This window comes from Anopheles coustani, chromosome 3 (assembly GCF_943734705.1).
Source record: "Anopheles coustani chromosome 3, idAnoCousDA_361_x.2, whole genome shotgun sequence".
Taxonomy (NCBI): domain Eukaryota; kingdom Metazoa; phylum Arthropoda; class Insecta; order Diptera; family Culicidae; genus Anopheles; species Anopheles coustani.
This window is the reverse complement of record NC_071288.1, coordinates 67938654-67960058: the sequence shown is the minus strand read 5'-3', so window position 1 is coordinate 67960058 and position 21405 is coordinate 67938654. Positions and strand designations below refer to the sequence as shown.

The following is a 21405-nucleotide window of genomic DNA, read 5'->3' as shown; positions in this document are numbered from 1 at the left end:
TGAAATCCGCACAACCGACGTCTTGCAGCGACCCGGTTCCTCTTAGCGTCGCTATCTCCCGAGAACTCCACGAGAATGACCGTAAAGTTCGCGATTTCGATATTCCTTCGTTTTGTCTCGCGTTGGAAAAGCTTGGGAGGACGATTCGACTAAAAAAAGGTAACAACCAGGCAATGGACAAGTAAAGTCTGTCGAATGGTCTCATTTTCTCCACTGGATTCTTGTTTGAAGCGTCAGCAGCGGAGAGCTATGATGCATCATTTGTTATCCTATCGGAGCATCGTTAAGACCTAGTCCACTGGCTGTTCCACACTTTAGTGTTTGTGAATCACGTACTAAGTCAATATTTAGTATATTTTATGAGGGAAGCAAAATAATATGGGAGACCAAGGGGCAATATCGCCATACTATGTTCTGTAGACCAAGGGTTTGGTTAACTTTCCAAAAGTATCGCTCATAAAAATAATTAGAAGTTTAAACTAAGCATAATCAAAAGAAACTCATGAAAAACTTAAATAGAAATATATCTGATTTCTGTTATACATTCTAACTACCAGAAAAATTTACAATAATACTTTTGCTAACGATTTAAATTCCATGTTTTCACAATGTCTTTTTTAATCGTTCCGAACGCAAACATGCATTTTTTCAGAAAATAATCTTGCGAAATTTAAGCATTTGTACAGATCATTGTGATAAAATGAAACAAGCAAGCAAAATGTATCGAATTTGTTTGTCCTCTGTCGTTCCGTAATCCTTGAGCGAATGTCAACCAATTATCAGAAATAAATGATAATAGATTTCATAAGCCCTGGAGGGTAAGCTAAGAAAAGGGTCCCATGTAAACATATCCCTCAAAGGTTCTCGTCATTCACCGTCCGTCGCCCGTGACAGCTCCTAATCTACTGAAGCTGTTGATAGCTTCATACTTCAATTTATCAAAACCGAAGGGCAGCACCCAAACCATAAATTGGCAATCATGTCGTGCGCCTTTGAATGTAGCGGGAAGTAGCGTGGAAAAATAGCGTCCAAACAAATCACGACACAGCGATGACTGTCAAAAGCATGCATCCCTTGGAAAGCAATCCCAAAACGCCGGTCGGTCGTTTTCCTTCGCCGCCGGTACTGAAAAACTACGCCATTCTATGCTTGATGAGATCGCGATAAGGTGAGAGGACAATAGAGTGGAAAACAGAGAGGGCAACTGTCTAGCGTGAACGCAAAGATTCGCAGCTGAAACTCCGCTCAAGTGCGGCGTTATCTGTACCCTTTCCATCGCTTTCCTACCGCGGTGCCAACCGGGTAAACACTTCTCTCCCTCTCTTTCACTCTTATGCTGTCAAACACGTTTCGCGATTCCAAGAACGCTTCGCGCACGCGTATCTATGTGTTTGTGTGTGTTCGAGCATAACAAAACCGTATGTTCGCAAGGGAATGCATGGAAGGCAGCGAACGGTTTCGTTAGACATCGCTAGAGCAACATTCGGTACGGAGGGATATAACCTACCGGCGGGACCGTTTTCAAGTTACTCTGATCTCTCTTCAGTTGTCGAATAAATCTTTCGCCTTTTACTAAAGATTTCCGTGGAGAGGGATACTCTAATGAGTCTAAAATGAATTTTTGTTCAGTTCTGATTCCTTTCGGGGAAACAGAACACCTAATCTACACATACAACATTTTAAAAGAAACGTCAGCTCGTGTAAAAAATCAGGGCATGGAGCTATAAGTTTGGCTTAAAAAAGCCTTTTTACTTCACGATGCCGTACTAATCTACAAATACAAAATGTTTAAAGGTAAATTAGCTCGTATGAACACTGTAGCGTTTAAACTTATAAAATAATACCAGCTGTATGGAGCTATAAGTTAAGTTTTGCTTATGAAAGCCACGATACCGTTCTAATAGGTAACACAATGTTGGTCATTAATTGAAGTTGTAAAACAGTCGATCCTTCAGAATTTCCAACTTTTCGATACCTTTGCGTTTAAAATTAAATTAATTGTTAATTAACTTTCAGTCATGAAAAAAGGTAAAATATTAATTGACAGCAATTTGAACGCATGAAAAAGGCACGAAAAGAAGAAAGCAATTGCACTGCGTATAAATGCGTTGATTAATTAAAAGCTGCCACCAGGATATCGCTTTTCGTCCCGCAGGTTGATTGCAGTTTGCCCGCCCGAAACAAAAAGTATAAAAAGCAGAGTCGACATACGACTCCCCGGGGAAAAAAAGGTCAGCGCCAGGACGGAGTTTGGGCCCGGGTGTCGATAAATTCTTCCGTTATGGTAGGCCGGCAGAACCCTCCGGCTTGCCCGTCCGATTTATACCGTTGTGTCGGTGTGTTTCGCATTCATCTCACCGTTTTATTGCCTTTTACTGCCAGCCTACCAGTGTTCGGGGCCAGTGCCTTCCCCCTGCTGCCGGCGAACTTCAAACGGAAAATCCAATATGGAAGTGACTCGCAACGGATCGTACTATCGAGGTGCTCCCGGGTTCAGGCCTCACGGTGGGCTCCAGAATGGAACAGTGAGACGTGCACGTCGCGTCATCCGATCTTTGGAAACTGCTGTTGTTGTTCTTATGTTTTTGCTGCAACTTCGTGCCCTTTCGCTCGGTTTCTTTTGGTGCCTTCTTTCAGCCTTCCTGTGCTTCCCAGACTCCCGGAAAAGCTCCAGCCTCGGAGTTCGGTTTTTTACGGGTGGCCAAGGGAAACCGATCTTGCTATTTGCCCTTGCTTACCCCCAACGGTATGCGTGTCTGCGTTGGTTAGAAGGATTTATTCCCTTATTTTACACCCATTTCCTTCGTGTTTACTTTTGGGAACGAAATTTGACCACGTCCACACCGGCGTCCATCTAGTCTCTGGCTGTTCCTGGTACTTCCACGAACCGAAACACCTCACCGGTAACAAACCTTCCAGCAGTCGCTTGACTTCAGCAAGATTGAAGCTAGGTTTAGGCGTTTGTTTTAGAATATATTTACACCCGAGACCGAGAACTCGGATAAACAAACGCATCAAACATCGCGCCATATGCGTTAGTCCCGTGTGCCGGAGAACTTGCTGCCATGTTTGAACAGCCTTCCCGAACCGGACCTTCTAGCTTCCCCATTCGGGGCCACGTTTATCACTGGTTTATTTACAGTGCATTAAAAACCCCGAAGGTTCGGTTTGGACAAAAACTAAATCGATAAACGAAAGTCCATGTCTTCCAGTGTGCATCGTCGGGCGAGTTGCGTTCACTCCTTCGGATTGGAGCGATTGAAGTCAGCAGTTCGGTACCTTTGAGGAGAAGTATTCTCGCTCCAGACGATGCGTTCGGAAAAGCACGCACTCGTAAGAGCATCTGCGTAGATGAACTAGGCCCCGACGACACTCCTCCTTCCCTCCGGTTGCGACGAGCGTCTGGAAATGCACTTCACCGGTTCGAGCAACCGATCGTCGACGAAGGAATCGGGTTTGAAGTTGGTTTGTTTATTATTTCTTCCCAGAGGACCAGAGACCGCACCGTCGTCGCCGTCTCCACCGTGTGCATCGGAGCGATACGGGAAGATTAAAGGTCCCTCTGCTTTGGGGTGAATAAATACACCGGCCTGGGTTACCCACTTCCTTCCCGCGTTCCGCGTCTCGGGAAGTTATAATTTCCTTCGGGAGTGAAGTTGTAATTTCCCTTCACACCAGCGATGGTTTTCATCGGCTACCATAATGTCGAACCCCTCTCTCTCTCTCTCTCTCTATCTGGGGAATCGTTTGATCGGAGTTAATCGGTGCTGAATGGTAGCTTACGACTTTGTTTTTTCTTCACCGAGCGTTCCGAGAACTTTGATGAACAGCGTTTGTTGTCTTAGCTGTACCGCACATTCGGGGATCTTACTTTGTTTTGGCGAGCAAGCGGTGTTATCCCTAGATGCAAGGACTTTTGATGTTGATTACCCAGAATTGAAACATGCATTTACATAAACAGTCATACCTAAAACATGAAAAATAAGCTCATGAATTTTAAATACCACAAATATAAAAAAGTTAAACCATGTAATAAAAACAATGTTGGACAAAAGTATAACATACTCAACAATTTTACAATCCACAAACTTGGTTAAAAAGGAGGTTATACCGAACAAAACACAAATAGGGAACCCTTCAGGCTTCAGAAAAGGAAAACACCAGGACCAGGAAAACTCCCACATACGAAGCCGAAGGTGACACAAACCAAACACAAGCGCAAAACTAATAAAAACCCTCTCACACCCCCTTTGGCATGTCCGCCTACCTTCGCTGGCGGAGACAAAAAAGCAAACAGTTCACCCTTTGCGCAACCGGAAGCGCCAGCTAGAAAGAGGGATGCCAAAATCCCGGTGATAAAAATGGGCGCTGGAAAAGCTAAAGGACGTCCAGCCGGTCGCAGGACGCGTGTTGTCGCTTTCGAGGCAGTTGCCCTTTTTCGCCCGGGGAGTGCCGAAGGGAAATAGTTTTGGGCCAACGTTCGGTTCGGGGTGCGTTTAATTTCGTTTTTTGTTCCCCTGTTGGGTCGCACTGCTCGTCATTCTTTCGCTCGGTGTCATAAATTTTGTCCATTATTATCGCTTTACACGTTCGACTGCGAACACCGGAGGGCGCCACAGGACCCCGGCTGTAAGGCTGATTAAAGCGTGGCACTAACTCCAGCTGGAGCGATTTCGGGAACTAGGGGTGACAACGAGTGCGAGTTTCACCTTCCACCGGGACCGACACCACCAGGTCGGATATCGGACATCGAAGCCTCCTGCTTCACGCGCCATACACCGATAGACGCGATAGTCACCAGACCTTAGGCCAGACTAAGCGCGGGAAGCTTCCCATTTCTCCGCACGCTCGAGTCGGCGTAAGTTGGCGTAATCGTAAATTACGTACTTTACGACGGGATTTCAGTTTTTATTGCTGCGGATGCGTCGTCCCCTTTGCGATACTGGGGCGCGTAACGTCGGCGTAGGGTGAGCTCGAAGCGCTGGTTCCCTTATCCAGAAAGACCTGACCTGAACCAAGAAGGTGTGCGTACTGCTGTTTTCTGCCGGGCTTACAGCGTTGTTCCACGCCGAGAATGTGCCCTCGGATTCGGATCTCGACTCATTGATTCCTCTTGACGCCCGCCCCGGCGAATCCCCCATCCGACAACCACCCTTCTCTCCCAAGCTAGATGCACCGAAGCATAAACCAACTCATACTCCTGGAACGTACGAACCTCTTACCCTCGAGCAACTTCAACTTCCAACACCGACGGCGCAAGGGAAGTTGTAGGTTTGTTGCCATTTTGTTTGTCGTCTGTTTTCCCCCGAATCCTGGACCCGGAAGGCGAGCTCTTCAGCCGCCCGGGTGCTGCACTAACCGTAACTCCCGGAAGCTCCCGGGACGTACTGAATGGAAAGCAAAGCCACCACCGTTGCCAGGGGAGTATATACACAAGGGTTCGCACAAGGGAGCTCACTCATGCTTTCCTGGTTTCGAGAGACCACTTGAAATGTATACCCACTTGTTCATCATCGTCGTCACCAACGATGTCGTACGGTACGGGACGACCTCGTCAGAATCCCCTCCCCCGAGTCCAGGACTTCAACTTCTTCAACCCCGTACCCACACATCCGAACCCTGTCGACACAACCGAGCGCAGCCGAGGTTTGGGAGTATTTTTGGGGAACGCGTCCGTTTCGCTTACGCAAGTGGATTTGTTTCCCCCGATACGCCCGACAAGTGTAATGAAATTATGAGCAACTTTTGTGGTCGACAAGATCGGATCTGTCGCTGCCGGGGCTTTGCGGTAATCCAAGGCAGGGGTACTGCTCTTCCTCATCATATATGTTTATTTGCTTTGCCATCAAACAGATGCCGGGTTCGGGTCGGGTGACACTGGCGAATATGATGCCTGTGCTTCCTAATTTGTCGTAATACGTGAAAATTACTCTCCTGTACAAATATGAAATTCCTCACCACTGTTGTTGCAGAAGGGTAATCTAAAATCTTGCAATAAAGACATAGCTCCATACGGCAAATTTAATTTCATTAGGTTGTTGCAATTCAACCTATACAAAGCAATATGCTAAAGTTTGTCTTTATTGAAATACATGTTCCTTGGTCAGCTGGGAACCAACTTATTTCATTATTTTTTCATCAAAGTTTGTGGATACAAAATTTACCTTTTTTGCATCAATTTGTATTATGATTTGGAGTACAAATATATTTTACTCGTCTCTGAATGACGTGTAGATTTTGTGTTATGGGAAAGTTATTAACTATACTAAAATTGATTGTTATTTAAATAAATTCAACGGCTTTTGACCATGAATATTACTTTAATAAAACATAGTAACATTAACTTCAGTTATTCTAAACAACTCTTATCTTAAACGAAATAAAAAAAAACACCTCAAATCAGTATTCCAAACAAACATGAAAACTCACTCACGTCCTTCGCGTGTTTTATTACCACTTCATCAGCACTTCATGCACCAAAAGTTGGTAACTTTTTCCAATGGCTTTCAGTAATTTTGTTTGATTCATGATGGTGTTGACCACCGCCCACGGACTCAACAGCCGGTACAACCAGGATCTGCTGCGAATAACAGCACCGTAACGAGCGTTTAGTTCCGCTTTTCCCCGTTTGTGCCATATTTTCCGATGGATTTTTAACAAGCTACACCGAGGCGACGCCAAGAAAGCTTGCTGTTCTTTCCCTTTCATTGAGTGGTGATGGCGCTTAGAAGGACTGCAGCAAAATTACTGGTGTTTCTGTGGCAGTTTTCTTCCCGTTTTACCGCTTCTTTTTCCCGTTTCGGTTTGAGTTATGACTTTGTTTGATAAATGGATTAAACGTTTCCGGGATGCTGAAGCAGAAGCATCGCGCCGACGTGAAGGATAATCGGTGAGTTTTACTTGAATGTTGAAAAAGCGACTGACCGACCGTCGTCCAATGGATCGGGTCGAGGAAAATGGGGCCAACATTCGTGGTGCAGTGGAAAACGACTGTTTAAAGTGAGGAACGTGTCGAACGAGCGTTAAAACGAGCGTTTTCTTATCATCACTTCTTTTTCTGTAAAAACAAATTTCAAAACCCATGCTCGTCAGATTCGAGAAATTTTCTCCCACATCGGCGAATGGGAAATATTTATCATTCCATCCAGAGTGTGGAACTAAGAAAACTGCACTGTTGCAAAACAAGTAGCATCGCAAACACTAAAATCAGATGATCGTATTGCTTTTTATGATCTCCCCTATCACTCTTGTGGTTGCGCCATGCGTCGGGGTACGGAGAGATGAGACTTTTCCTCCACAACATCATCAACATAAGCTACAGCAGCTACGTCAGCTCATACGAACACGCTGCACAGGTTTGCCACTTCTTTGATTTCCCTACAACTCCGCTTCCTCTTTTCCTCGATGTGTCTGCACTGAGTTTTGCTCGTCCGTGCATCAACGTTCAGTTTTTCCACATCCCAAAAGGTATCAGACAACGAAGGCTGATGACGGTGCCGTCGGGGCAACTCCTCCCTTCGTTTTTCCCGGTTTTTGAAACCGCCCCACACTCCTGCCTTACTCCTTTAACAAACTGTGGTCGTTAATGCTAATGTTGAAATAAATATGTTTGCCTGTTGGGTGAGTATAGGTTGAATGCGCTCTACCGATTCCTAAAGGTGTAAAAAAGAGGATGCATCCTCGCGAAGGAACGGATCAGTTCGTCCCTAATGCATGGGTTGAAAAGGAAATAGTATGCTTTGCTTATTGCTGGTTATACTAACTGGCAAAATTTAATTTCACATTTATTTAATTCTATTTTGAATTGTAAATTCAATAAATGAATTTGATTTATTTTCTGATTAAAGTTAATTTAAAAAGCCCGTTGAATATAATTTATTAAGTCAGTTAAAAAAGGGAGATCATTACCAACAGTTTTAAGGACCTTTGTCTGGCTATTTTTTGCTTCTTGTATTTATTTTTTAAAAACTATATAAACTTACACTCTTTAATCTTAAATCAATCATTTTTAGTAACAATTGATGAAATGTTACGTCAGATATTCGTATCGGTTCCCTAGACTTATCATTCCTCTCCGATCTGCTTGTGAATTTCCCAGCGGAAGACAAAGGTTTTCCCTCCGGAAAATCCATGTCCACCGAGAAACTTTCCAATGAAGTACAAAACCCCCCCGTTCGAAGGAAAACTCCGAGCGAATAAAAGAAAGAAATCCTGTCGATGCACCGAAGGACCAACTGCTCGAGCTCGAATGTCCTGAAACGGTTGTTGCTCTTCGCTGTTCTGCTACACGACTACTACTGGATCACTTATACACACACACACACACACACACATAGGAGCAGAGCTCTACTGCAAGCGCATGCGATTGCATTAAACAAAGAACAAGGGTTTTCGCAGGAGTTTCATCGTGTGCGGGCCGGCCGGGGAAAATGCCTTTTCCCTCCCTCGTTTCATGCAGTCGGTGCTTCCTCTCATTAGCTCTCCCTCCTTTCCTCTTTCCCCTGGTGAGCTATAAAATTTTATGGTTATTTGCTTCTTCCAGCAAACAGAAGCTGGCAGGAAGGAAAAACGGATTGCAACCCACCGAGGAACACGGTTCTGGAATTACATCTGCCGCTGCTTAGGAGCTGGCGAAGGAAGGGGGTGTGGTGGTTTGAGGGAGAGTGGGGTAAAGAGCGGAGCAGACCCCTGGCCTGGCCGTTTGGGGAGAGGCTTTCCATCGACGGCTTGAGCTGGTTCGGCACCGGTTTTTCCCGCCACCAACATGGAGGCAAACAATCCCTCCCAGGATTAAACAACGCCGGCCGACGACTCGTTGTTGATACTGCGGAAAAGTTACAAACACAACCGCACGGAGCGTAAACGGGTGCGTAGAGTGGAAAATCGGAAGTTTTTCCACCACCAAACAACCTGAGCAAGCTTCCCTCAGCCAAGGAGGAGCACAATGATTACCAGCCAGGCTTGGGATGCGAAGGTTTTTGTTTTGGATACTGGCTTTTTCTTCGCTCAGGTACGTTTTATTTTTTCTCTCCTCACCAGCACATCTTAACACGAAAAATGGTCCAGAAAAATTGGCCCTCCATCGTACCGGTTATCATCTCGCGGGCAATCTCGTGCAGCGCACCAGCAATATTACGTATTCCCTTATGATTACGTTTTCCACTCCGGCACGGATCGGCGTTTCCCGAAGAAAATGCTGCGTTTCGCTGAAAGTGTACTCGGGGCCGCCGCGATGCACTGTTAGGAAAATGTAATTTTTTTTCCACCCCACCGATCCCATCGGGGTGCGGTAGCGTTGTCGGTATTTTCCGGCATTTTCAGCGAAGTTTCCACTTTTCTCGAAATATTTCCAACCGCCCTCCAGACAAAAAACAAAAAAAAAGCGTAGACCGCGGTTGCATAGTGGAGCTTGAAATTTTACGGCCATTTAAACCAGTTGACTGGCTTCGTTTATGGTCGCGCCAAAACGACGGAAGGAAACAGTTTGATTCGCTAGAGGCGATTATTCGGACAATCTGCCACAGGACGCGTCCGATTACATCCACAGGACGTTGCGCATGCCAACAATTTGGAGTTCCGCGGACGTTTAAATGTACCGTTTACGATAGCAATTTTGAACCGAAACGAAACTATAGCAGCAAACATTGTTGTGTATAAAGTTGGACAATAAAGCTGGTTTTAATTAAATTCTTAATTAGAACGAATTTAGTTACCTATATCCCAACAATGGAGATATTCTAATTAAATTCTCAACAACGTCAATCGATCCTTTGTTATAACCATTGTAAATAAAATGAACAATAAACGTTTGTAATACACACTCTTCTCATCAACAATAAAAGTGCAGCAGGTAAAACGACGTGTTTAAACAAATGTCATACGAATATAAACATTTTGGAAAATCAAATTGAGTTTGAACAATCATATCCACAACCATTTTAGATTCAGTAATACCAAGACTTTTGTAGGTTATTTGCTCTTCTCACAGAAACAGCTCCGAAGGACTTGTTTATAGAAATTAGGACAATGTCAATTATACAAAGATGTATAATCCCAATACCAGAAAATAATTATACAATGCCCAAACATCCTTTGAGAAGCATCTTTCTATTCGAGGAATTTTCGGCAGCGCAAGTTATTCCCAGAAATAAAACCTCATCCGCTCGATGGCCCTTTTCTCCCAGATAATTGAGTGATAATTCAAGCATATCTGCTCCAGTCGGCACACGCTGACGTACAGTATAAGCCTCCAACCCTTCCGAGTCGTGGAAAACTGGGGCACATGTCAGGACAAAACCTCCCACGCATGCATCCAAGCGATGGATGGTACCACGTTTACGCATTACCGGGTCAAAATAACGACCAGCCGGAACAAGGGTATGTATGCCGCCGGTATGGGTGTGAGGTGGGTACGTCCCGGAGCTCATTTCCAAGCACTCCCGTTTGAATTAACGCCTGCCGTGCAGACTCCAAAAACCTGGCGGCTGCTGACGGCAGAGCGCAACCCCCCGGGGTGGGATTAATTAAATCTAATATTTTTCACCACACATCCGAAAAACATCCCCTACCGTCCGCCTGACCTACTTCCTTCCTTCTTCCGGTGAGGTTTTGTCCCAACCAACCAACAAAAAAAAAACTGGTCCAAGCGGAAGTTATGTACGTTCCGGTGCTAAATTTCAGCCGGCGATTTTATCCAATTTCGATTCCGTGCTCTGCCATTTCCTGTTGTCCTGCGGCGACTTCGGCTTCTCCAAGAGACCGCCACACGAGATTCCACTAATAGAGTAATAATTTGGGCCCAACACGTGACCATTACTAGGCGACGGCGTCGTGCGCCACCACGGGGACCTTTTTTGCTTATTTTTACACCATCCCGAAGTTTTTAGATAAACCCACTCCAACGCTAAGTAACTCACGACCCTCCAGAATGTGTGCCATAACAAAGTGCCACACGAAACCGGGCGAAATTAAAGGAAAAGGACTTTAAAGGACCTCCCAGCCGTAACGTTGGTTGTTATTTAAATAATTGTTATTCAGCACACCACTCACCTATAATGTCCAGCCTAGCGGCGGGCGACGCCACACGAGCACCGGATGCCTTTGCCCTGGCCAGACAAACGTAGCTGCCCCGGTCCAGAGTTCCATTAACCGCCCGGATGTGAAGGTTCGATCCGCTCTGGTAGATGCGGCGTGGCTGCGGCTCGGTGGCCTCCTGCCGGTCGTACACTGGCACCGGATTACCTACCGGGGAGTTCAGTAGAGGAAGCTCGAGTAAATAATTTGCATCCAATGTTCTACACCTCAGTGTTCTTCCACCTGCCAGGGGGAAACCTCTACTTACCGTTTAATGTCCACGAAAAATCGATCTCATCATCGAAAAGGGCACGACACTCGAAGGTGACCGGTTCACCCTCGAACACCTGCCGACTCTGCGGTGTCACGGTGAACTGAAACTCGCACCGAACCGTGTCTAGATGGGAGGAAGAGAGCCGGGAAGGAAAAGCAGAAAGTTTAATCAGACGAGCACAGCAAAGTTTGCGTGATTTAGCAAGGCGACCCTAGAGGGACATCAGGTGCTGGAGTGACGACGGGAAGCTAGAGCAGACTATAGGCATGCCTTGATTGGCAAGTGGCGCAGGGGTACCATTAAATCTAACACCGACAAGCATCATCAGAAGAAGGCTAGTGCTAGTCCTTTGTGAACTTTCCTCTCTGTTTGTTGTTTTTCTGCGTTTGCGAAAAACTGAAGGTATCCCTAGTGCTACCTGCAGGAAGGTTCGAGCCCTCCAAAGATCGGTCGAAACTGTTTAGCGATTTTCCATCAACACGCTACGGTGGTGTCGATATCTTGCTTCCGACGACGAAAACTACTGTCATCAACTTTTCCACACCAAAAACCTCTAGTTCCCCAACTCCAACGCAAGCCACCAAATACACCACCTGGAACCTTTCCAGGTTCTCCTGCCGGTGGCTCAAGATATTGCCGCTTTGAAATTCCTTCCTCCCCCATTCCGGTGGCTCAGGTGTTCCTGGCACGGAACGAGATTGCCTATCGTACAGTGCCAATGTGACGAAAATGGTCTCGGTTCTTGGGTTCAGCAGAGCAGAAATAACGACTTAAAAACTTCACTAGACCTGGAGTAGAATAGGGAAAAAATAGGATCGGTTATAGAAGCTTCCCGAGCAAGGTGTGAATAGTGAACTGATTTTTGGGGAGATTCCCGATAAACGAAGTATCGAACACAACCGGGGAACCGAGGGGCGAGGTCGGAGCCTTCCGTTTGTCATAGAATTTTATGGAATTCGATTTTCCACTTCCGCAGCAAACCGTAGAACAGGCGGAATATGCATCTCCCCAAAACGCACGGCACGTATGGAAAGCCCTAAACCTGCGTCCTCTAGTCTAACCATTGAAGGCTGATAAGAAATTCTGATCAGTGCCGACAACTGGATTCGATTTAGAAGCGAAAATTATGCCCTTATCGTGTCGAGCGGCTTTTGGTGGAGTCGTAAAGCCGGGAATAAGGTATATCATAAAATGGTGAATATGGTATACTCAACGTTGGAACGCGGTGTGGCCATGATTTATGTATATATAAAGCAAGGGCACAGTTATTCGATCAGGAAGCTAACTTGCTCGAAATGGTCCGATATTATGGATATGAAAATTATATTCTCGACCGAGTAGAACTTAAAAGAAATCACTTTGAATGTACTATACATCAGATGCGGCTTATAATTTTATTTCTCACAGCAATGAAACCAAACGGTCGGTAGAATATACATTATTCACCATTATTTGCAACTCTTACAAATCCTTCTCAAAATTCACGCTTCGTTAGCATATCATACTAGCTTTGGTACCTTCATAATCAAAGCTAAGCCCCAGCATAATCCGGGGTATGATTTTCAACGCCATTAGAGGCAACATTTACCAATACATACATTATTGTCCGCACCGCCGGAGGCTAATTGCAATTTACTACTCTCGAAGCGAGAGGCGATGTTTTGCAATGGCGAACTTTTAATTAGGACTCTTTTATGAACCGATTCGTAGGCGGTGCCAACGCAGATGCAGTACGCAGTGGCGGTTTGGATTCTAATCGGCATTCATTCCACAACCCAGGAAAAAGGGGAGCTGCTTGGGAATGAGCTCGTTAAAAGTAGAAATGATTGGCAGGAAGTTATAAAGTACGGTGGGGTACAATCCGCACACTTTGCATTTAACATAAGAGATATCCCTATAGGCAACTAGTCATGTCATCTAGTCATAAAATGTCATACAAAATTATAGCAAATACTTCTAAGTGTTATTATTTTTTTCTTACTCCCAAAAGGACATAATTCGCAACAATCTTTATGCATAGACTTTGTTTAGTCCTATTCTTGTTTTTCGCATGCGCAAGAGCTCAATCCACTTCAAAATTAATGAACCATCTCATAATCAAAAGGGTAATGGAAAATCGCAAAAGTGTATTGCTCCCAAAAAGTGCATGCTGGCCGTTGGTTTGGGGTGAAAAGTGAAGTGAAAACATCCAGTAAAATTTAGGAAACAACCCAAAGCCCGACGGTTTTCAAAAATTGTTCGCCGTACGTGCAATTCGTGAAGACAAATCACGCGAAAAATGTTACTTCCGGCAGCCTTATAGCCGCGTCTCATTCCGTACCATTCGCCAAGCAACGGTTCAAAAGCCTTTTTTGACAATTTGTTCTTTCCGCAAGCCGTTGAAAGGTGTTTTTGTTTGCCGCTTTACCCAAGTTGCTTCGTCCTACTGATTGCAGCTTTTCGCCCAGATTCGCCGATAGGTCTGCTAGCCTTCTCCCCTCCGCTGCCCATTGCGTGTCGATGAAAGCTTAATCCTGTCATTTATCGAGGCATTTATTATTTCTACATTTTTTATTTCCCACCATTGCCCGGAAAGAGGTCCTTATGCTTTATGTCGCGACCTCGGCGCGAGGGCGGCTCCGGGGTCGGATTTTGGGTCGTAAAGAGTTTACGTTCGGGACGGCGGCCAATACATGCGTGCAGGTGCGCGATTTGTCACACGTGCCGACACACCGAACCGGGCTTGCTTTCAGGCTCCATGTCTCCAACTCGAACGAGTCCGGCAGAAAGCCCGTTTTGGGTCACCTTTCAGGAAAAAGGACTTCTCCATCCGACGCTAACAGCGTCTACGACACTCGGCTTCGACGGCAATGGTAACGGAAGGAGAGAAAGCCTGTATGAGTTACGAGGAAATTTCATTCGCCGGCAAAAACCAAAATCCTTTTTTGGCACACGTTCGACGAAAATCTGGCCACCGATGGACGGTCGGGAAATTGTGTCACGTATAAACGAACCCGCTACACTTGGACGGGTTTATTTACGGGGCAATTTTCGTTAACCGTTATTTGTGCACGAGCTGAGTTACGTTATTCCTTCGGATTTTGGGGGATGGGACTCATCTTCAAACCAGAATTTTGTTGTCATAAGCTATACTCATACTGTAAAAAAATGGGGCGAAAACAACAAATTTGAATTAAATGCATCATAGTTTGATGTTGTTGTTTAAGTGTGTAATCCTAGTGAAATTATACTCTGAGGAAAAGCTGAGTGTAATGTTTAAAGATCATAAATAAATAAATATTAAAAGAAACCTGTTCCCCAAAGAAAGTTGTCTTATGAATTAGTGTTACGAATTGGTTCACGGGTTACAAAATCTGATAAAAGTTTGTGAAAAATTCGATGGTATTCGATCATTTCGATCATTTAATTTAAATCTTGTTACAGATTGTTAACTAGTCTTTTATGAGAGCGATATATAATTCCAGATAGTCCTGCAAAAACTTGTTGTTTGCGAATTTTTAAAATCGTAAATGAGAATCACCATAAAATGAGTGAAACATGCAATCAAAAACGGATGCTAGCTGCTTCAAAAGGTCTGACGTTCAACCCGAGAAGGAAAAAAGCTACTTGAAAACATTCCTCCAAAAGGGCTAAAATAAAACAAATACCATCCCCCATGGGCTATTCCGTTCTGTTGCGCGATAACACGTGCACGCCGCAAGAAAACCAGAAATGAAGCAAAGAGACGGTGGACCGCGGCGTGGAAAGGCTTGGAACGCCACCAAAAAGATGCCGCCCTGGAGAAAGATCACGCGAACGAGATAAGCAAAAGTCCACTTTGCGGGCAACATAACATTGGAGCGTTGAATTGGGTGGGTTTTTCGTTTGTTTTCTTTTCGCCTTTTGCTTTTTGTTTCCAAATGTTTTTGGTCGCTATCGTGCGTCGGCCCACACTCAGATTGGGCTCGTTGGACTCGCGATGTTACTACGAGAAGATGTTAATCAAAATGCAGTGTTTCGCTCGGTTCATTATCTGTTTGCAACAGGCTTCTTCCGCTAGAATGAAAATATTCCTTCAATCAATTTTAATATCCTAATGTTTATAAATTGTAATTGACAACAGTTATTAGATGATTTTTTGATTTTGTGCGAAGTTTAAAAAATAGCAATGCCTACCAAAAGCAAACTCCGATAGCAGCAGCAGGAGCAACAGCATGGAAATCCAACGCCATCCAGCAGGCTTTGGAAAACCCCTTCGATCGTTTGATTGCATTTTGTTAAATTAAATGCTTTTGTTTGTTTTTACCGCCCGAGACACAACTTTTCCGAAAGAAGGGATAATAAACGGACACACGCAATGAAATCACAACACACGCTTGGCCTTTCCGCACGATTTCGATTTTTACCACTTACTGCTACACTATATTTGCTGCACCGGATACGATGCACAATGCACGCTTTTAGTGCAGTATACGCCAACTTCACCGACCTAAGATGCCAGACAGCATCCAACTGTGAGAGCAAAATCTGTGATTCGCGTTCCTTATCAAACACGAGTGAACTGCTGCTTCTGCAGTTGCCGGTCGGCGAAGTGCTGCCGATGCTTCAGCTGCATTTTGATGCACTTTTCGCCAAAACACAACGACGGCGCACAAAACCCGAACACACACACACAGACACACTATCGCATACACACGCGCGAGTATACGCACAAACACCAGACCGGCCCGTTTGAACGAACTCTTGCGCCCAACTTTGGGGTGGCTTTTCGCTTGTTCGTGGGACCGTTTTCCTTTTTTGGCACGCTGGAAAAGCTGGAAGACGCACCGGGAGGCTACAACCTTTATTTTTCCCTTTTTCTTTGTCACTGATTGACACACAGCTCTTCACAAGCAGTTGGCTTTGAATTCTGGGTTTAAATTATCTGCTGAAACTATTCAATCAACACGAAAGCTGTCTGGGATGCTTTTGGCACACCGAAATCGCACCCCGAACCGGTCTCCGATGAATAATGAGATTTCTGATTTGAGAAACTGATTTGTTTCTGCTAACAACTAGTTCCTGCATCAATACTTGGATTTAGTAAGCAAAATAGACGCAACTAACGGTTGATTAAACGTAAAAACCCGGAGAATATGTTTATCGGTCGCGTCTCAACGCTACTCACAAATAATGACCTACCAAACCGGCAGACAAACACAGACTGTCGTTTAGTGTTGGCAGAATCGGATTCGGAAGATTTGAAGATTCGAAGATTCGAGGGATTCCAAAGATTCGAATCCCATTTGACGGATTCCAAAGATTCGAATCCCATCTGACAGATTCTAAAGATTTGAATCCCATTTGACGGATTCTAACGATTTGATTCGATTAGGATTCGAATCAGATTTGATTGGTTTGGGACTCGATTTGATTCGATTCTGACTTGTTCCTAAACTGTTTGAATCGACTCACAATGCCCAAGTGACAGAAAACACGATTTAGATAATTTTCGCCAGGCTTAGAAAGGGGCTGCATAGAAGATTAATAGCAGACTTATTAAGCCAAAATTGCAAGTGTGTGCGTGAAAAATGAACCCACCGTGGGTGCACTGATCCGATCCTTACTATTATAAATTGAACCCTTCCATCCCAACTCCGGAACTGACAGCTCAAAGCCATCAAATCAAAACAAAATATAAATTCGAATTCAAACAGAGGATTTATTTTAACAATCTCAGCAGTTTTTCTGGAATAGTTTCTTCGCGTGTTCCAAAAACCGTCTAGTTGCAATTCGTAGTCATGAAACGAAAAAGACGAAAAGGTAAATATAGAAAAGTATAAATATACAAAAAATTACCTGTTTACATTTACCTTGCTTGCAAACAGGATAATCTTCCCCGATGAACTCGAATGCAACAAAATCGCAAACACTGCATTTATCGAGCTACCATGGAGTAAACCTGCTTCCTAGCTTGCTGCTCGTCCTGTATCACAGGGTTAGCTGCATCTTGCGGCGAACAGAGCGTCTGCATCATCATTGCATAAAGTTCATCCCTCGTCGATACAGTCACTGGAAATATTGGCCTACCCTGGCTTTCCAGCATTATTTTGGCTTGTATGTCCTGTCTCGTTTCCGAAATCATAGCCTCTACAAGCAGCAAACGCTCCACCACGGTCAATACGAGCAATGCAGAAACCTTCCGGCCTTTGTTGTTGAAACCTGCTAGACGGTTGCAAATAACACTTTCCAAATAAAAATTATCGAGTGCTGAAGCGATAACGCAAATAAATCAGTAAACTTACCATAATCGATAAACTGCCTCATCACAATCTTGCATGGCCCTGGGTAAACGTGTTGTTGGCTTTCATACTGCTGATCCACTTGCTGTTTAATCCGCCTTCTGACCGAGAAAATTAGAGTCGCATCTCTGTTTATCTTCGAACCACAATGTTGTTTTTGGTACAGTGCAAACGGCTGAATCGAGAGAGATGTGGAAATATGTTATTCGCAGACCGAGACGCAGGTGGGACATTTCAGTCCAGTCATTGCTGATGCTCTGCAGGAGTACCATGACAGTGCAGCGAAATTACTCCGTCGTGTAGCTTCATAGAACACTTTTTCCACTGGATCGTATGCCAGAGGGCAATTGGGCTACGTTCTATCGGTGCCGCAGGACAAGTAAGATCGATCAGTCCAGCCTGAATACCCATCTCGAGAATGCAAGCGCAAACTACGATGCGAGCATGGTTAAGCTAATGCAGTCTGACCTAGCCACAGACTGCTCGTTACAAGGCACAAGAGGTTATCTGCGTCATTTTCTTCAGCGTACTTCACACCCGGCGACTCGACACTGTTTCCAGCACTGCTATCCAACTTTTCACTACGCTTTGTGAAAGTAACATCTTTCATCCGATCCGAAGTAACCGACCTACCCGATTATTGAGAGGAAACATTCTCCTCGCTGCTGCTGCTGAGCTACGAATTTTTCTTACCGTTTAGCGAACGTTAGCGAACCGATCGCGTCTTGTATGTCACCAAGTAGACGGAAGTGATCGAAGAGGTGATATTCTTCACCACCGCATCTTACACCGTATCCTCCTGCTCCTTGATCACCATTGCCTCCTCAGACATGAACGATTTCGGTCCATGCTTACCGCCACCGTCGTGTACGTGTACGCATCAGATCGTCTCCAGCACCATTGATCGCCGACGATTCACTTTCACGTTTGACCAACTCATCCATGTCGATCAAAATATTACCCTGCTTTTGCTCCCTCGCGCCTCCGTGGACGCGGTTTTCCATCCGCTTTTTGTTCAACAATCGAGCAATCGACTCCTGCCAGCCAATCTGTTTCGTGATCATCTGCGGAGCTTTCGGTTTGGTAAAAGTGTTGGTCATCAACCGTCGCGCATTTTCAAGCTTCATTGACAGTTTGGCCAGATTGGTGTGATAAATCAAACAGAGTGCCCCGGCGTATCCCATCTCGGTGTCGGACCCAAGGTCGAGATCCCGCAAACCCAAAATAACGTGCGGCTCCAGCTCGAACGGCAGCGTGAAGGAAAACAACCCCGATTAAAGGTTGTGGCACTCAAGTGATGGATCGTAGAATCGCAGGACAGCATTTTTTTGCTCGAATTTCGCTTCGTGTTTAGCGGTAATGAACTTGATCAGCTTCCTCGGCGCCAAAGTGTCATCAACCGTAGCCTCGTGCTTCGTTGTGGTGGTAAGGGTGAGCCCGAATGAAATCCAAAACGAGAAAAATAGGAAAATGAATAAGGATGTCCCCTGAATCTTACGAACCTTTTCAATGTTAAACTCTTTTCGGATGTAACACTTCACGTTTGTCAACAGTGACTCCAGTACCATTTTGGTATCCTGCGGCGGAAGTGTCGTACCTATCGCGAAATTCTCCTGTACCACGTCCAACATCTACTGACGTAACGCCGACAGTACTTCCGACCGTCCTTGATAATCGTACTGATGTATTGTATGTGCCCAGAATTTCACCCAGATATTGAAGTTAAACACCCGATTCCGCAGCAGCTTATGCAGTAGCTTTATGTTACCCAGGGAGATCTCGTTTTGAATCGCTTCGATCAGCAATTCGAAAGCTATTGGCACCTTTTCGTCGAATATCCGCTGGTTGCACTATTGCAGCAGCGAACTGACGGTGGCGATCACATCGTTCATCAGCACATTCTCCTTGTTTGTTGCGAGTTTGTAGAGAATTCCCGAAGCCACCAAGTTCGTTGTGCGAAGTTCTACTTCTCAAAAAATCCTATATCGAATATGAAGTTCAAGAGATGGAACATTTTAAACAAAACTTCCTTCAACGGTTGTGATTTATTCACTCCCGCCGTGTCAACAGGTTTTGATACAAACCTCTGGTTTGTTGACGTTTTTTCATTCAACACCTACATTCGACCGACGTTGATGATGATGCTTAATATATATTAACATATGTTTCCGGAAAAAGGCTTCTCTTACCTCTTTTCTTGTTATTCCGTGAAAACATGTGTGATTAATAAAGATTATCATCTTTTATTTACGCTGAACAAGTCCGCACGATGCACAGTTGCATTACCAAATGAAAACACCAATGACAGCTCAAAACTGATGCACAGCCAGCTTAGAAAAATGTTCAAGAAGAAAAAATTCATCAGTCCGTGTATGTACACGGCGATACGAAATTCCGCACCCATACATTCAAACATCGGTGGGATTTAGGGCAATTTCACTGCATTTTTCAAAAATAACCGTCAATTTTGTCACCTGGGTGATGTGAGTCGAATTAGTCACATAAATAGTCGATCTAGAGATTTCCTGACTAGTCGATCTAAAGAGAGAAAAATTCCTGGAACCTATTTTTTACCTAGAAATACAGTAGAATGTCCATTATCCGAGTTGTTCTACCCAACCAAACCCATTTCATCAGGACCAGACCATTTTTACCGAATTCTGAATCGGATTCAGATTAGGATAAACAATTTCCAGACCGACATTGATTTGTTTACATGATGATGATGATAATGATGATGATGATGATGATGATAAGTCCCACCGCTTACCCCTACATAGGTTTGAGAGGGACGAAAGTATCTTACGATATTAAATATAAATCACCAAACGAGAGGGGGCATTGGGGCATTACTATCCAGAACAATCGAATCCAACTCTGCTCCATTCATACAACGGTCGCCATCAATTGCACAAGGAGGTACATCTTAGATTTCCCAACTAGCAAAAGGAGACCACTTTCCGGAGTAGGGCAGATATTTTCGCACAGTTTTGGTTAACACCGCCAGCTATCTATGATTGATAGTGTGGTGAAACCCACCCACTTAAGGGACCTGATCTCGTTCCTTTCATACAACGGCCCCGAGCAATCACCTCGAAAGGTAAATCGCCGAGTCCCCCAAGGTTAACGAGGCACCACCTCAGGAGTGTAAAAGAATATTTTGGCTCTGTTTGTAGTTCCCCCCGTCAATTACCATTGCACTATGGAGCGAAAAGAGCAAATTGCCGGGATAAAATTCGGAATCATATGTTTTGCAATTTTTTCATTGTAATATCGTGTAATACTATTATATTACACAAAATTATGATGTTTCTGGACAATCCCGCCAGGTGGCGCTGCAAAAATCACACATTTTTGGACTTTTTTATGGGTGCATTATTTTTTCAATCTTTTTTTTATTTTAACTTAAAGATTTTTTTTAGTTTTATGTAAAACAAACTAAATTTACAACAAAATTTTCTTTCAAAATATTGTTATCTGGAAAATAACTGATATTTAAAGCATCTAAAGCGGACATAACGTCTCCCAACAAAGAGATACTATCTGAATATTATGAACTTGTACCATCATCTACTTGGTTTTGAATTGGCAAGGGTCTGTTATTATTTGAGGAGCTGTAATCTACGAACAATGTTTTAACTGCGTCTGGGTATCGGATTTGTTTTATATTTTTCAACGATTTAGCCAGGGATATTGTTGAAATGTATGGATTGGATGATTATAATGCTCTCATAAAAATGTCTTTAACATTTCTACATTTTACGGGCGTGTTCTCTTCTATCCCTTCCCTTCTGTATA

General features: G+C 44.3%; 1 protein-coding gene, 1 long non-coding RNA gene and 1 other non-coding gene across 3 annotated transcripts in view; 1 reads left to right on the top strand and 2 right to left on the bottom strand.

Moving 5' to 3' along the window:
* The window catches only part of LOC131265778 (tyrosine-protein kinase-like otk), a 57235-nt gene extending 41636 nt beyond the window's left edge, over positions 1–15599 (bottom strand). The window contains exons 1-3 of the mRNA XM_058268092.1: positions 15503–15599; positions 11342–11470; positions 11050–11241 (exon numbers count right to left, since the gene is read on the bottom strand). Coding sequence (XP_058124075.1) covers positions 11050–11241; positions 11342–11470; positions 15503–15599 — 418 coding nt within the window. The remainder of the gene's footprint in view (positions 1–11049; positions 11242–11341; positions 11471–15502) is intronic.
* LOC131261572 (U5 spliceosomal RNA) lies at positions 1527–1648 on the top strand. Its single transcript, XR_009178189.1, has one exon. It is a non-coding gene; the product is annotated as a U5 spliceosomal RNA (small nuclear RNA).
* A 1408-nt stretch (positions 15600–17007) lies between the features above and the next one.
* LOC131259035 (uncharacterized) lies at positions 17008–18154 on the bottom strand. Its single transcript, XR_009178114.1, has 3 exons — positions 17611–18154; positions 17179–17530; positions 17008–17087 (listed from the first exon to the last, which is right to left on the bottom strand). It is a non-coding gene; the product is annotated as an uncharacterized LOC131259035 (long non-coding RNA).
* Between the last annotated feature and the right edge of the window lie 3251 nt (positions 18155–21405).